The following is a 15,337-nucleotide window of genomic DNA, read 5'->3' as shown; positions in this document are numbered from 1 at the left end:
TATTACGTTACAGTTGACTAATGATTGAGGCTGCGTTAGTATTTCCAGGGTTACGTGAAGGCACCAGCAGGGACGGATCAACCTGGCGGAGTGAAACTCGCAGTAACAAACTAGTTGAGGCAATAATGGCGCCGCTGTAACTACTTGATAACGGCACGTCGTGTTCGAGTCTTTTACTATTTAAACTTTTTGTCGATTAATAAGCGACGTGTTCTTAGTTTGCCTTAACTTTAAATGGAAGCAAGTAAAATAGGTCAGCGTTAGAAACGGACGTGTCTATATTGGTGGCGGCTTGGTGTTTACTGGGTCGCGGGTTCGATGTCCAGTCTGGACTGTACAGATGAGCTGGACTTCAGGCTGCTGTTCGAAGACAGCGGCAGGTACGTGGAAGGTACGTGGCACGTTAACCAACATAATTCTCAATATTTACCCACATCGAGTTGGCCAGAAACGGTAGACGTTCATCCGGAATCGGTGGTTGTTTTCCAAATTAAGAGAAGCGAAGAAGTGAGGGAGAAATTGTATGTGTTTATTCTTTCTTTTTAATGTAAGTCAACGGAAAGGTGATGGTTAATACATATATAGTGAACGTTAACTAACCATTCTCAGCAACCCTCATGTTATAAAAAGTGTAACTAAACATTTAAGCCTGATTACTAAGAAGAAATAAACAAGCCAGTGCGACTCTCAAATGTCGAGCAGACATCAAGGGAACGCGATGTATTATAAATAACGTTTGGATAAACTGTGGTTCTGGCGCCTAGTCGGTAGCGCTTTTACTTTGAAAGTTCTCCGGGGAAGTATGTTGTATTTTCGTGGATCTGACACCTCCAGCTGTCCAAAGTTAAATTTAGGAGCGAACACGCATCGACCCTTAAACCAACACAAATACCAGAAGTTTATTTAACCGTTAAGGTTGGGTAAAAAGTTACAACTTTGGTTTATTTAACAACTTAGTCGAACGTATTGAGATAATGGCATTTTACCAACGTATTAATCTGATTCATATACAGTAGTACTGTATATGAATACGGGTCTAGGCAGGGGCAAGAGGGGGCCTGGCCCCCTCAAATAAATGTTGTGCCCCCTCAAACTTACATGTAAGAAAGTAAGTAACAGCACAATGCCCCCTCAAGATTTGTGGCTGCCCCCTCATACATGCCTGTCTAGACCCGGCCCTGTACAGTACATGTTTACAGCTACTTAACTAAACTCCAGAAATAATAGTAAATTGCTCTATATCTTCTCTTACTTAACCATTCCACCCTGAAGTAAACCACCACTCGTACAATCCAGCTTGACTACTACATCAATAACGAAATAAATAATTCCGTCTCACAAAAATGTTCATATTGAAAAGTCAAACCCATATTTGGAATAGTTTCTGATTACTTAATCCTTTATCCACAATTCAATAAGATCCACAAGAAACAACAAAACATGTTGAAAAGAATGTTGATTTCTTATTTATACCATAAAAGACGTGCTTCCTCATGCCAGTGTTCAGCTTTATAACAGGATAAAGGTCAAATCTTAAGAGCCATTTTAAAGTTCTAAAACTGTTTCATTTGATCAGCAAATAAAACAAACCTTTCAACACCTTTGGGGTTTTTATGTGTTGTAAATAAAATACACTAGGATGCTGTGGGTGTTGCTTGTGGTCTACAATGCATTATTTTTGCAAAGCATTTGCCTTATATTTGGCATCCAAAACCTAAAAAATGTTAGCTACTTTTAGAACCTTGTGTCTGACTTGAGGATTGGGAAATCGGCATGCTGGTTGTTACAGTTTCAACTCCTCTACTCCCAGATGTGTGCCAGCTACAGTTGCATGTGCTGTTCAAGTTATTGAGTTGATGCACATGCACATGTTATGGTAAACAGACAGATGTGTTTCAGACAGTTTTAACTACACAGCCTGTCTGTGGTTTTCAATTTTGCTTCCTGCTTTTTTAACTTAAACATGCTGGTGGCGAGTATCTTTGGGAAGGGGGGGGCATCATATCTGTATTACCCCACACTGCTATAAGAGACTTTGATGGAGGAGATGAAATCAAACTAAGTGCTGCTAATAGTTCAGACTTTCATATACACATCACTACTTTACCAGATCAGTGTGCTCTTCTGTTAATCTGTTGTCTGCTGTGCAGCAATAAAGGAATAAGCGATAGAAAATTATGCATGAATGGTGACTGAGGCTTTAAATAGAAAAGTTCTTTTGTTACGTTTTAACAAAATGTCCTACTCGGTTCAGAAGCTGAATACTTCTGATAAGGGATGACATGAATTTCAAATATTTTTTATTTTAACTGCTGTATGCTGCATAAGGTTTGAGTCTTGTGTTTTCTTTTCAAATAACAGCTGCTGTTTTTGTAAATGTTGCTTGTGTTTGCAATTCAAATGATCATTCTAGACATTTGCATGTCTGTCACAGGTTCTGCACTCAACGTGGCGACTGCTTCCTCCAGCACACAGACTCTGCATCCTGTCAGTCAGGAGCCCCACCCTCAGTGCCTTTCTGCTGAGTACCAGCATGTGGCCTATCAACATGTGGGAGCCCTGTTTGAGGCTCAGGGGAGTGCCAGATCTTTCGACTGTCCCAGCATCCAGATAACCTCAATAGCCCCCAACAACAACGTGGAGCAAACCGGTAACCAGGAAAATTCAGCAGTGAGGGGTGCAGAGGGGGGTTACCAGGAACCGTCTTGGTCCAGAGACCAGCTTTATCTTCCTCTGGACCCCTGCTACCGTGATCCAGCACTATGCCCCAGCCCCTGCAGTAGCTTGTCGTCCAGGAGTTGGGTTTCGGACGTCTCCTCCTGCGAGTCTTACTCTCATGTATACGACGATGTCGACGGGGAACTATGCGATGCTTCCCATCTTGCCCTGGGCTCGCCACTCGGATCTCCGGGTTGCGGTGGCGGGGCTTTTGGTGTGGAGCTGTGGCAGCAGAAGTATCAGAATCCCTCGGCCTTCAGCCCGTCACTCTCACCTCACCAGTCTCCACGTCAGTCTCCATGTCACTCTCCTCGGACCAGTGTCACCGAGGAGAGCTGGATGCACAGGCGACCCACATCCAGGTAAAACTGACAACATTCTTACGTGTTAGAAGTCAGAACACACGTAGCCTTGATTAGATCCTGGTTTATCGGTGCGTTGGTTCTTATTTTCTCCCTTTGACTAACAGTTGTGGCTAATTTGATTTCCTAACTTTATTCCAGACCTTCATCCAGACCAACTTCCCCCTGTGGAAAGAGGAGACACTCCGGTGCGCAGCCTTGTGCACGCTCATCTTCCCCCCACCATTCTCCCACCCGCACACCAGGTGCGTCCCCCATGGGCAGCGTCACAGAGGACACTTGGTTAGGAAGCCCGGCTGGCAGTGTGGGCCTTAAGCTCTTGTCTGGCTACCAGGAGCTCAACGTTCCCTCAAAGACAAGGAGGACTTCAGGGACTCAGCTTAGTTTTCAGGGTGACCCCGTCCTCGAGGAGCTCAGAGGCGGGATGCCATTTCAGGAGTCTCCCACAGAGGAGTCCCAGGAGCAGGAGGGCTTAGCAGAACTCTTCCTTCAGGTGCCGTCCCATTTCAGCTGGACAAAACCAAAGCCGGGAAACCCACCTCTGTTCAGGTCCGTTCATCAAATTACTGATCGATGATGATGATGATTAGATAGATAAAATTTTACAGTTCTAGCGGTTATAAAAAATTGGAGGAAATGGTGTATCTTTTAATTTTGCATCTTCACTAACTTATGACTTTATTTCCTCAAACGTTGTTTTATGCAGTTGAATAAAATTGTCTAAATATTGATTTAAATAATTTATTGGAATGTTGTTGTTTAAATTAAGATTCCTTTTAAATAAGTGAGACAAGATCCAAATCTACATGGCCATGTGCAACTAGGCACGTTATGTGTCAAGTAGTCGGCTTAAATCCTTAATGAAAAAGAATGTAAAGTTCTGATAAAGTGTAATTTACCAAAGCAGCTGAGGTATCACAAGAAACACCAGTATTATTTTATCTACAACAAAAAATATCTTGTTTTTTTTAAGAAAGAAAGAAAAAAACAGACTTAAAAAAACAGTTTTCTACTTGTCAGGTCCGCCTCCCCGCCGTCACTGGACACGCCGCTCCCTAGCCAGTTTGACCAGTATGAGCTAAGGCTGGAGGTCCAGCCCAGGTCCTACCACAGGGCTCACTATGAGACAGAGGGAAGTCGGGGCTCCATCAAAGCAACAACTGGGGGACACCCTGTGGTTAAGGCAAGTTGTAAATAGTAATGTGAAACTCTTCAACGTGAGTGTGGCCTTTAATTCCCACATCAGCTCTTTAACAATATCACAATAATTGAAGGTGGTGTAAACGCATCAACTGCTATTGCTGGTGTATACATGGGGACCATCTGTGGTCAGGGCAACATGCTGTTTTGATTCTCCGGGTGAACTTTAGCTGTGAAATTAACATCAAGGCCTCATGTGTAACTGAGACCAGCTGCTATTCTGAGTGACACATTCTTCCACAGCCTGACGAGTAAATACTGATTTGTTTACATGTTGAGGTTGTGATGACAACCAGGAAGTTAGGAATACAGGTTTTAAGAGTATTTAAACAGTAATTGACCTACAATTTGTTTAAATTAACTTTTAAGTAAAGTAAAAATGGTTTCTTTGTAACTTAAAAAAAGTTCTACCATGCTTACCTGTGTTTTAGAATTGATCTTAATATTTTAAACATTTTATTCACAAGAGTTCTCTTCAGAGTCTTATTTAGAGTTATGAACAGGAGGTCAGTCAGTACTTGAAATTGCTCATTAGAACGACCTCGCAGATACACACACTTTTTGCACTATTCGTTTTTTGAAATTGTTTCTCGGCCCATTTAAAAAAATTCTAATGTACATATTTTCACTATTAAGAATTATTTGAATGATCTTATATCTTCATGTTCTTTGTCAACCTTCTACTGCAGTTGAGTGGATTCAGCCAGCAGCCCGTCACTATGCTCTTATTCATCGGCACCGCGGACGATCGGTACCTTCGACCGCATTCCTTCTACCAGGTGCATCGTGTCACAGGAAAAACTGTGACCACCAACTGTCACGAAAAGGTTTTGGAGGGCACCAAAGTTCTGGAAATCACTCTAATCCCAGAAAAAGACATGTCTGTCAGGTACAGTGACAAGATGAACAAGATGTTTTATGAATAAATCTGAGTTTGAGTTTTCACGTTTTCTCCAGTATTGACTGTGCCGGCATTCTTAAGTTGCGAAATGCTGACATCGAGCTCAAGAAAGGAGAAACGGATATTGGGCGAAAAAACACGAGGGTCCGAGTTGTCTTCAGGGTCGCCATCCCACAGGCAGATGGCCTGATTCTGTGGCTGCAGACATCTTCAGTGCCAGTGGAGTGCTGTGAGTCAAAACCTTTACTATGACACATGTTATACGGAAAAGAACTCCAACAATATGAGGGAAGCATCACATGTGTTCTACTGCTGTGAACAGCTCTTTAGTAAGTTGTTTTTAAGCTCTCTCACTGCCCTGCTAGTTCTGCAGCTATTGGCTGAAAACATATCATTTTTATTAGTCAGAAATTATGTTTGAATTTGAACCACAAAAGTTAGTACAAATATTTTTCTTCTACTTTCACTGAAAGAACAATGGGAATTGCTGAATTAACGCTTCCTCTGTTAAGTGCTGCTGTGGAATGATAACTCAATGACACTTTTACACTGAACTGTTCAACATGTGGCATCGTCAGTAGAGACTATAAGTACGTAGGTAAGTAAGTAAGTAATTTATATTTATAGAGCGCTTTTCTAGACCAGGGTCAAAAAGCGCTTAAACAATCCAAAAAAAAAAGAAAATACTCAAAAAATATATAGTAAAAAGATCAAGATAATACCGAGAAAAAAACAGGTGTCACAGAAAATTAACGAAAAGCCTGCATGAATAAGAAAGTCTCAAGATGTTTCTTGAAGGAGTCAGTAAACTCCATCAAGTGCAAAGAGAGAGGAAGATCATTCCAAAGCATAGGAGCAACAGCCTGGAAGGATTTATCTCCTCTGGTCCTGAACCGTGTGCGAGGAACAATCAGTAGATTCTAATCCACAGACCTCAGAGCCCGGGCTGGAGTGTAAGGCTGGATCAGATCAGTGATGTAAGGAGGAGCCTGACCATGAATAGCTCTGAAAGTAAGAACCAAAATTTTAAAGTTGATCCTGAAAGAAACTTGAAGCCAGTGAAGACTTTTAAGGATCGGAGAAATGTGAGTTCTTCTACTTGAGCGGGTCAGAATTCTCGCTGAAGAGTTCTGAATCAACTGCAGGCGAGACAGATCCTTCTTGTTAAGACATGAAAACAGACAGTTGCAATATTCCAGGCGAGAAGACACAAACACATGGATTACAAGCTCCAGATCACGTTATGACAACATTTTCCTAAGTTTAGAGATTTTTCTCAGTTGAAGGAAACAGTTTCTGGTCAGTTTTCTGAAGTGTTGAACTAGAGACATGTCTTTGTCAAATACAACACCCAGGTTTCTCAGGCTCAGTTTGACTGACTGACCCAAGTCACCCAAGTACTGACTCAACCGTGGAACCTTATCATCAGGAGCAATCACCAGAGTTTCAGTTTTGTCTACATTTAGCTGCAAAGTGTTTTCACTCAGCCATTGTTTGATTTCTAGCAAACAATTGACTAAGCTGTTCAGCCTCTGGGGCTCAGTTGGATCAAATGAGCAGTAGAGCTGGATGTCATCAACAAAAATGTGATAAGAAACATCAGGAAATCTCTGAATGATTTTACCCAGGGGATCAAAGTACAGCAAAAACAATAAAGGACCAGGAACAGAACCTTGAGGAACTCCACACAACAGATCTGCCGATTCAGACCTCATTTGATTGGCAGATACACTAAAACTGTGTTCAGAAAAGTAAGATGAGAACCACTGTAACACAGACCCAGACAGTCCCACTTGATCCCTCAGTCTTCTCAGCAGGATCTGGTGATCAACTGTGTTAAAGGCTGAGGACAGATCCAAGAGAACCCAAACAGTGTATTGACCGGAATCAGCCGACATCATGATGATACTTTCTGTAAAGCTGTCTCTGTAGAGTGATGTTTGCGGAAGCCAGACTGAAACTTCTCATGGATGCCGGTCTGATCCAGGAACAATGTTAGCTGCTCAGACACCACCTTCTCCAAGACAAGAATGGGAGCTTAGAAATGGGTCTGCAATTACTGAGGTCAGTCGGGTCTAAGCCTGGCTTTTTGAGCAAAGGTTCCACAATGGCATGTTTAAATGCATTGGGAAAAACCCCTGTGGAAAGGGAGATGTTAACCATATTGGTAACCCACTATAAAGCACTGAATCACACACATCAGAGGCAGAAAATGTCAATTCGCACTGGGATTTTTTTTTTATCATGATGACAGTACATAATAAAAAACAATATTATACAATAAAATGAGATTAATCAAATACAATAAAGTAATAGACATAAATGCATTAAATAAAATGATCTTTGTGATCTGGTCAGCAGACTGGTAGAATATGATGCAGCCTCTATTGCAAAAGTCAGACCAGAGAAAGTGTTTTGAAATATCCGGTAAGTAGCTACCTACATGAGAGTGGTTGTGCAAGAATGTACCAGGAAGGCAGCTATCTTCAATCACACTTGTTTTGCACGGATGAAGTCTCAAATAATAATTTGGAGCTCTCTCTGTGAATGTTTGTGTCAAAAATAAAGACCAATTATTTCTGAATGTATTTATTTGAGTCTACTTGCATCGACGGTGAAGATTGTAAAAACATTCATACACCTCATTACATCTAAGACAACCTAACACATGAATCAACTGTCAGGCGTTTAAAGGACTGTCTAATGTGGCGTGTTTCAGCCCAGCGCTCCGGGCAGGAGCTTCCTCATGTCGAGGCCTTCCATCCAGTGAGCTGCTCTGTAGAAGGTGAGGAGGAGCTTCTGATCACCGGCTCCAACATTTCCTCTCAGTCCAGGGTTGTGTTCGTAGAGAGAGGGCCAGGTGAGGAGAAATGTAATCCTGGATGTGTAAAAAATACTTTTATACTCTTGACACTTTTGTGTCTCCCCAGATGGAAGGATATTGTGGGAGGTGGAGGCCAAAGTGTTGCCTGGAAAAAGCAGCACGGTAAGTTGTCATGAGGAAGAGATCGATCCAAAGGTTCTAGAAAAACAACTGTCTTTTGTTTTTTCAGTCTTGTCTCATGGTTCTGGTCCCTCCCTACAACCTGAAGACTGTGAGTCCCGTCCAGGTCCAGTTCTATGTCTCTAACGGGAAGAGAAAAAGAAGTCCAGCTCAAAGTTTTACCTTCCTGCCGAGAGACAGACGCTTCCGTCCTGCAGTCAAACAAGAGCTGCTGGAGCAGGACCAACAAGTCTCTCTCGATCCTCCAGTTCTTCAGTCTTTACATTCAGATGTCTTTTATGGAAGTCAAAACACTCCTGGACTTTGTCACCACCAACCATCTCAACAAACCCTCATGTTTCCTCCACTCAGCTCTCTCCAGCCTCAGCCTACATTACTTCCTTTCTATACTCTCCCCATAACTCAACGGGTTTCTCCTCCAGTTCCCTCCCCCCTCCATCACTCTCCCTCCTTCCCTCCAGTCCCACTCTCTCCTTGCTCCTCCACAAACCATCTTTCATCCGTTGTACATCACCCGTCTGCTGGAGGATCGAATAGAAATCAACCTCCGCCTTCAAGACCAGAAGACTCGCTGAACATCAAGCAAGAGCCAGTAGACCAGCCCTCTATGTCGTCTCTGGGCCTCCAGGAGATAACGCTGGATGATGGTAATCAATGAAGTCATTTCTATGACAAACTAGTTTCTGCCGCACATTATAATCAGGAATGTGATACTTCGAAACCAGCAAAGTAAAGTTACATGCAACTATGTTTAAGAAGAATTACCAAACAACATTTATTTTTTTTAGAAATTGTTCCAATAGTCATTTGTTAAATGATGTTTTAAGACTTGAAACGATATTTTTTTTCTCTCGTATATATATTTTCAGATGTCCCCATCAACACACACAACAACAGATGTGTATTGTGTGTACTTAAACTCAGAATTGAATATGCGTAAAAAAATAATCCAATCAAGCAAAAGCTTGCATTCAACTCAAAGTAACTCAACTCTTTTATTAACACTCAATGAATTCCCGCCCAATTCATCTTTGTCTGTCTTGTGCTGCTGTGTATGCTACTCATATCCAAGGAAATAATAACTGTGTGGGTTATCCAGGACCTGGTTTACGCATCCGTAGGTTAAATTTTTTGTTGCGTCTCCATTAGTGAGCTGCAGCTGTTGTCTGTCCTCTGACTCTCGGCTACATCCACTATGACTTTGACACTCTCAGGTACACGTCACATTAAATAATATTGCTTATATCTCAACTATTTAGAGTCATCGTCCGTTAGTTGAGATCTTGACAGGGAAAAATAAAGCAAATTAACTTTAAGCTAAGGATCCATATTAAACATACTTTCCTAAATGAAAGTTGCTTGAAATGTGTATGAGTTGATGACAACTTCCTAATTGTGGTAATTCCAGATCAGAATCTTCTGAATGAGGAAAATGTGTCTAATGCAGATTCCCTTTAAAACGTGAAGAAAATGTTGACAAAGTTGTGCTCAAAATGTCTTTATAGTCAAGCTTCTGTTTAAACAGATGATGTTACAGAAGACAATTAAGATTGACTAAAAATAATGTCATTTGTCATTTCAGTGAATGAGATCATCGACAGAGACATACGATTCCAGTTTCATCGATTCAGCAGCGACACAGCAACAGCAACCTGCGGTGCGGAGACAACAGCGCCACACGCAGGTCACTATCAAAGTGCGGAGAAGTAACCGACAAGTGCCTGAAGTGAATATCTCCCCACCCCTCCTCTTTTGCCCCTTGTGAGATTCCTCAGGATTAAATAACGAAGCCAAAGATTCTCACGACTGAAGAGTATGGAGGTGACTAAAAGGGCTGAAGTTTATTTATTGGCCAGTTCAACTAGAAATCTATTTTTGATACTTGGATGTTTCTCTTTTACTGGTTTTGCTGTTTGGTTATTTCAGTTAAAATCTAATGATGATGATCATTGGTTCCTGTTTGAAGCTTTATAATGTCTAAAAAATATACAGACTTTAAGAAGTAAACAGAAAATGGCGTCTTGAGTTCAATGAATCATGGGCCCTGCTTTCAAGTTATAACCTCTTCAAGCATTTCAAAATAATGTAATTTATGAGTGACTCAATGATAACACAGATTATGAGTCACTTATCCAGAGTCACAGATGAAAAAGTCGGTTTGAGGACATGTATTTTCCTCTCACTGCAGCAAATCCTGTATTCTTTCTGCACTGCTCTGGAATGCATCTGTAAACCTGCTGCTCATTTAAAAAGCTGCTGGTCTGGATCAGTTTGGACCAGACAGAACTCCTCCACTGTCTGGGTGGATCCACTCTTCCAGCAGCTGCTCTTGCATGTGTAAACCAGAACCGTCCCGAACTCAAGTGGCGCTTCTTGACTGTTGCTCTCGGAGCGCTGCAGCAGACTGACCAGGGTCGGCATCAGCTGCAGCTCGAAGATCCTGGTTCCTCCGCAGGAGCTGCAGGCCGGCAACAGTTCACGTATCACGAGGGGCGGCGGCGGTGAAACGAAGAGCGGCTCGCTGCCGCGGCAGTAACGCAGGATCTGCTCGGGACACGGCGAGATTTTTTTCAGGAACCGGGAGAAGGTGACGTCGCCGTGACGGGCGCTCATCTTCTCGTACTTCTCTTTCACACTGCTACCACCGTCCTCCCCGGTCAGGTCTACCACCATAACGCCCTCCTGGGTCTCATACGTCTTCAGCAGGTGCTTGGCGTGAACCAGCTCCTCGTCCTCGCCGTCCAGATCGCCCTCTTCTATCACACTGATGAAGAACGCTCGGAACTCCGGAGCCTGGATGCTTTCGTCAGACAGATGCAGTTCTTGTAGTGTGCTGCTCATGTCAGCCGAACCAGTCGCTGCTGAACTTCCTGTATATTAATACACATTTATTAACAAAACATCTAATTCAAATCACACTGAAAATGATCATCAAAAATATGATCCTACGTCTAAATGTAATGATGTGTCTTTAACTCTTAATGTTATTTAAAAATACATATTATTAGGATTTGGCACTTTTGTCAAAACATGAATCAAAAGGTTAAAAAGTTAAATAATTACCTTCTCCTGACTCAGGTTTATCCTGCTTCGGAATCAAATTGTCAGCTTCTCCCGAGCCATCATCTTCCTCTCCCCAGTCATCTGCAGACTCGCACCAGTCACTGGCCGATGTTGCGGGTCCAGGATTGGAGGGCTGTGCTGCCTTGACCTCCAAACTCTGAGACCGGAGGACCCTCCAGCCCTCAGATCGGCCGCTGCACTCCGAACCCAAGCAGGCGAATACATTCAGGGTGCGGTGGTAAGGAGACGCCTCAAGGGGGCAGTAGACCTGCACCGCGTGAGCCAGTGGCGCCTCGCACAACCCGCAGCGAAGAAGCGCTCGCGGGAAGCCCGGGGACCAGTCCGGCCCCCCACCGACCTTGTTGGTCAGAAAAGAAGTCTTGTGGAGGTGACGGTCCAACTCTCCATCACACACTCCGACCAACACGCGCTCTTCTGAGTCCGTTTCCATGTCACGTGTGGGCCGACACCAAAACACTAACCGGATGCGGAAGTGAGTCCGTTGTCAAAATAAGGCCGGCACAGGAGTCGAGTAAATACAATAAAACAAACATAAAACTATGTTAATAATATTCTATGAAAATGAACTAGTAGATATTCACAACATGTTAGTAACACAAGTGTCATTAAAATATTATTATTATAAGAATCTAAAGGCTAACCTGGCATTACTAGTTGCATTGAAGCTTGACACAGATTAATTCGGGCCTTTAATATAAATCTTCTTCAATCAACACATCAAAGCCAAACCAACAGCCTTTATTGTTTTTCTGTACTTTGATCCCCTGGGTAAAATCATTCAGAGATTTCCTGATGTTTCTTATCACATTTTTGCTGATGACATCCAGCTCTATTGCCCTTTTGATCCAACTGAGCCCCAGAGGCTGAACAGCTTAGTCAATTCTTGGTAGAAATCAAACAATGGAGTGAAAACACTTCGCAGCGAAAGGTGGACAAAACTGAAACTCTGGTGATTGCTCCTGATGATAAGGTTCCAGGGTTGAGTCAGTACTTGGGTGACTTAGGTCAGTCAGTCAAACTGAGCCTGAGAAACCTGGGTGTTGTATTTTAAGACATGTCTCTAGTTCAACACTGCAGAAAACTGACCAGAAACTGTTTCCTTCAACTGAGAAAAATCTCTAAATTTAGGAAAATGTTGTCGGAACATGATCTGGAGCTTGTAATCCATGCGTTTGTTTCTTCTCGTCTGGACTATTGTAACAGTTTGTTTTCATGTCTTAACAAGAAGGAGCTGTCTCGCCTGCAGTTGATTCAGAACTCTGCAGTGCTCCAGTAGAAGAACTCACATTTCTCCGATCCTTAAAACTCTTCACTGGCTTCCAGTTTCTTTCAGGATCAACTTTAAAATTCTGGTTCTTACTTTCAGATCTATTCATGGTCAAGCTCCTCCTTACATCACTGATCTGATCCAGCCTTACACCCCAGCTCGGGCTCTGAGGTCTGTGGATCAGAATCTACTGTTGGTTCCTCGCACACGGTTCAGGACCAGAGGAGAGAAATCCTTCCAGACTGTTGCTCCTAAGCTTTGGAATGATCTTCCTCTCCCTCTGTGTTTGATGGAGTCTACTGACTCCTTCAAGAAACATCTTAAGACGTTTTTATTTGTTCAGGCTTTTCCTTGATTTTCTGGAACTCCTGTGTTGTTCTCAGTGTTATCTTGACCTTTAAAGTATATATTTTTATTGAGTATTGTTTTGATTGTTTAAGTGCTTTGTGACCCTGGTCTGGAAAAGCGCTATATAAATACAAATCACTTACTTACTTACTTTATACCAGAGATGTTGTTTTGATCCTGAACAGCGATAAAGTTACATTTGTAATTTGGTTGATGATTTAGAAAGATTATTATTTGATACGAGTAAAACATTAGATCATAAATATGTTATTTATTTTTTACAAATATATACATGCATATATGAACAATGTATGTTCAAGGCTTTACCCCACCTATAGGATCCTTCATTCATTCATCGTCTACCGCTTTTTCCCTTACCGGGGTCGCAGGGGGACACCCTGGACAGGACGCCAGTCTGTTGCAGGGCACACAAAGACAGACAACCATTCACACACACTCTCATACCTATGGACATTTTTTCCCACAAAGTTCTCAATCAACCTCTGTATGTTTTTTGGACTGTGGGAGGAAACCGGAGTGCCTGGAGTAAACCCACACAACACAGGAAGAACATACAAACTCCACACAGATAGGTTGGCTCGGCGTGGAATCGAACCAGCAACCTTCTTGCGACTGCGCCTTCTTAGAGATTAGTGCGCCCATCTTGTTTAATCATCTAAAAACCTAAACATCACAAAACCCCAGCTACTGCACACTTACATTAATCTATCTATCTATAATACAAATATTTAACAATTAAAGATGTTTTTAGACTCATTTTTTTTTTTTTTAACTTTTGAAGGAACAACTTTTAATCTCTAAGAAGTTTTCTTCATTTTCTACTGCATCACCTCGAATCATTTTCTTTAATTGGAAAATCTTCTCTTTATTGTGGCTGCTGGTTCGTTAAATTACAATGTAAACCAATTACTGTGATCATTAGAAGGGCTCATTAGTGAGAAAAGGGCTTCAGTATTCTCCAAAGACAAAAAAAACCTGTCAAACAAAAAAAGGTCCAGATTCTCAACTTATTATGAATATTTGAATAAAAACTTAATATCATCCTCATAATTCAATTTTCTGTCTACTTTAAATGGCATTAAGGTTATTTCTAAACTTCGAAAGAGGATGAATAACTAGATCGCTAACGCTAACATATAATATACTGTAGATAGATAGATAAGACAGACAGAACATTTGGTTTATTGTGTCTTTATTTCAACACTTTGACTGTAGTCTGAAGCTAAATATATTATTTTGTGTCTAATTGGGTGCTCTTTGTATTTCTACTAAAGTAATTTATCTAAAAGAAATCTAAGCTTCATCTGATTAAAGTAAATCTTCAGTATTTATTAAAAATGTTGCACCTGAATCGCCCATTAATTATTGACTGTGTTGTTTTTGTTGCAGGAGCACAATTTATTGACGTTACAATAGGAACCAACAAATTCCCAGCTTGTAAATAACTCTTTACAATGGAACTTCTTTCCAACAGTCTCCTTTCAACATGAACTCTTATCAACGTGAAGCAACATACAGTTACTTTTACGATGTTCCTATGCTCTAGAACTGTTTGAAAAGTGGATTTTTGTGAAGCTATGCGGCAGAAAAAGATTGAACATGATTAAGGAATCACAGAACAACCTCCACTGACTGAATCTGTAAACGAGCTCATGTTAAGTATCACCATGGAGACGCTGGTAACCTAGCAGCTGCAGGATGCAGCACTTCATGACAGAACAGTCTCACACAGACATGCAATAACTCACTCTAGAATCCATTGAAAGGCATGAGTGAACCCAAGAAAAGAGGAAATCCAAAGAGGAGATCCAGTCAATTTGGATCTGCTTCATTGAGACACTTTTGGCTAAAAAAAGAAATATAAAAAAAAAAAACACTTGCATGATCCACATATTAAATACATAATGTGAGCATCTGTTGAACATGGGGTTCACGAACAATAATGTCAAAATCATCATATGTGTTGATAGTTGATGTTTAATTGGTCTGAAGGTTGCTGGTGCTGTCAGGTGTCAACAGCCACTGGTCACATGGCGGCTCTGAAGATTCACAGAATCCGTTATTAACGTTTTTCAGTCCTCGTCATCATCAGGGCTGAGTGGGGCTCGGTTTTGCGGCATGGCTGGTACGATCCGCTGCCACCGGTTGGGCGGCCAGATGATGTAAGACGCTCGACCATCTAGCAGACTGACGGGCACCTAGAAAGTCCATGTTCAAGTAAATGATTAGTCTTGTGAAACTAGATAAATAAAGAGCAAGTATTCTGGCCTGGAAACATTTTGGGCACCTAAAAAGACAGATTATTCTGTATGCTCTGCTACATATGGTGCCATAAGGGATATGGTAGATCAGGAAGCTTCAACAGGAGTGTGTTCGATAGCCGGCTGCTAGAATTTTTTTTTTTTTGATCAATTATCAATTTACAAGGATTT

At 41.7% G+C, this 15,337-nt stretch overlaps 3 protein-coding genes across 5 annotated transcripts in view; 1 reads left to right on the top strand and 2 right to left on the bottom strand.

Moving 5' to 3' along the window:
- The first annotated feature begins 59 nt into the window (after window positions 1-59).
- LOC148072573 (nuclear factor of activated T-cells, cytoplasmic 3-like) lies at window positions 60-10,211 on the top strand. 2 transcript variants are annotated; one of them, XM_087798087.1, is made up of 10 exons: window positions 60-380; window positions 2,435-3,080; window positions 3,222-3,629; window positions 4,101-4,263; window positions 4,970-5,169; window positions 5,238-5,410; window positions 7,901-8,041; window positions 8,112-8,167; window positions 8,235-8,832; window positions 9,768-10,211. In XM_087798087.1, the coding sequence occupies exons 1-10, from the start codon at window positions 341-343 to the stop codon at window positions 9,893-9,895; spliced, it is 2,553 nt and encodes an 850-aa protein (XP_087654213.1). In that variant the 5' UTR covers window positions 60-340; the 3' UTR covers window positions 9,896-10,211. The 2 variants fall into 2 exon arrangements, with proteins under 2 accessions (XP_087654213.1, XP_087654212.1); XM_087798086.1 differs by having other exon boundaries at window positions 60-391.
- A 134-nt stretch (window positions 10,212-10,345) lies between these two features.
- Window positions 10,346-11,801, bottom strand: pdcd2l (programmed cell death 2-like). The gene is made up of 2 exons (XM_087798089.1): window positions 11,249-11,801; window positions 10,346-11,055 (listed from the first exon to the last, which is right to left on the bottom strand). The coding sequence occupies exons 1-2, from the start codon at window positions 11,697-11,699 to the stop codon at window positions 10,427-10,429; spliced, it is 1,080 nt and encodes a 359-aa protein (XP_087654215.1). The 5' UTR covers window positions 11,700-11,801; the 3' UTR covers window positions 10,346-10,426.
- Window positions 11,802-13,712: 1,911 nt separating this feature from the next.
- immp2l (inner mitochondrial membrane peptidase subunit 2) overlaps window positions 13,713-15,337 on the bottom strand; it is a 50,351-nt gene continuing 48,726 nt past the window's right edge. For both annotated transcript variants that reach the window (XM_087797265.1, XM_087797266.1), the window contains exon 6: window positions 13,713-15,103. In XM_087797265.1, the coding sequence (XP_087653391.1) occupies window positions 14,978-15,103 (126 nt within the window). In that variant the 3' untranslated portion in view covers window positions 13,713-14,977. The remainder of the gene's footprint in view (window positions 15,104-15,337) is intronic.

This window comes from Callionymus lyra, chromosome 8 (genome assembly GCF_982586985.1).
Source record: "Callionymus lyra chromosome 8, fCalLyr1.hap1.1, whole genome shotgun sequence".
Classification (NCBI taxonomy): domain Eukaryota; kingdom Metazoa; phylum Chordata; class Actinopteri; order Syngnathiformes; family Callionymidae; genus Callionymus; species Callionymus lyra.
Note: the sequence above shows the minus strand (reverse complement) of the source record. Positions and strands in the feature narration are given on the sequence as shown.

Bases quoted from the DNA above. Each gene is read 5' to 3' on its own strand.
- LOC148072573 (XM_087798086.1), top strand. From the start codon at position 319: ATGTCCAGTCTGGACTGTACAGATGAGCTGGACTTCAGGCTGCTGTTC. The intron at 3,630-4,100 runs GTCCGTTCATCA...TCTACTTGTCAG, and splicing joins GGAAACCCACCTCTGTTCAG to GTCCGCCTCCCCGCCGTCAC. The intron at 5,411-7,900 runs GTGAGTCAAAAC...GGCGTGTTTCAG, and splicing joins TTCAGTGCCAGTGGAGTGCT to CCCAGCGCTCCGGGCAGGAG.
- pdcd2l (XM_087798089.1), bottom strand. From the start codon at position 11,699: ATGGAAACGGACTCAGAAGAGCGCGTGTTGGTCGGAGTGTGTGATGGA. The intron at 11,056-11,248 runs GTAATTATTTAA...ATTAATATACAG, and splicing joins TAAACCTGAGTCAGGAGAAG to GAAGTTCAGCAGCGACTGGT.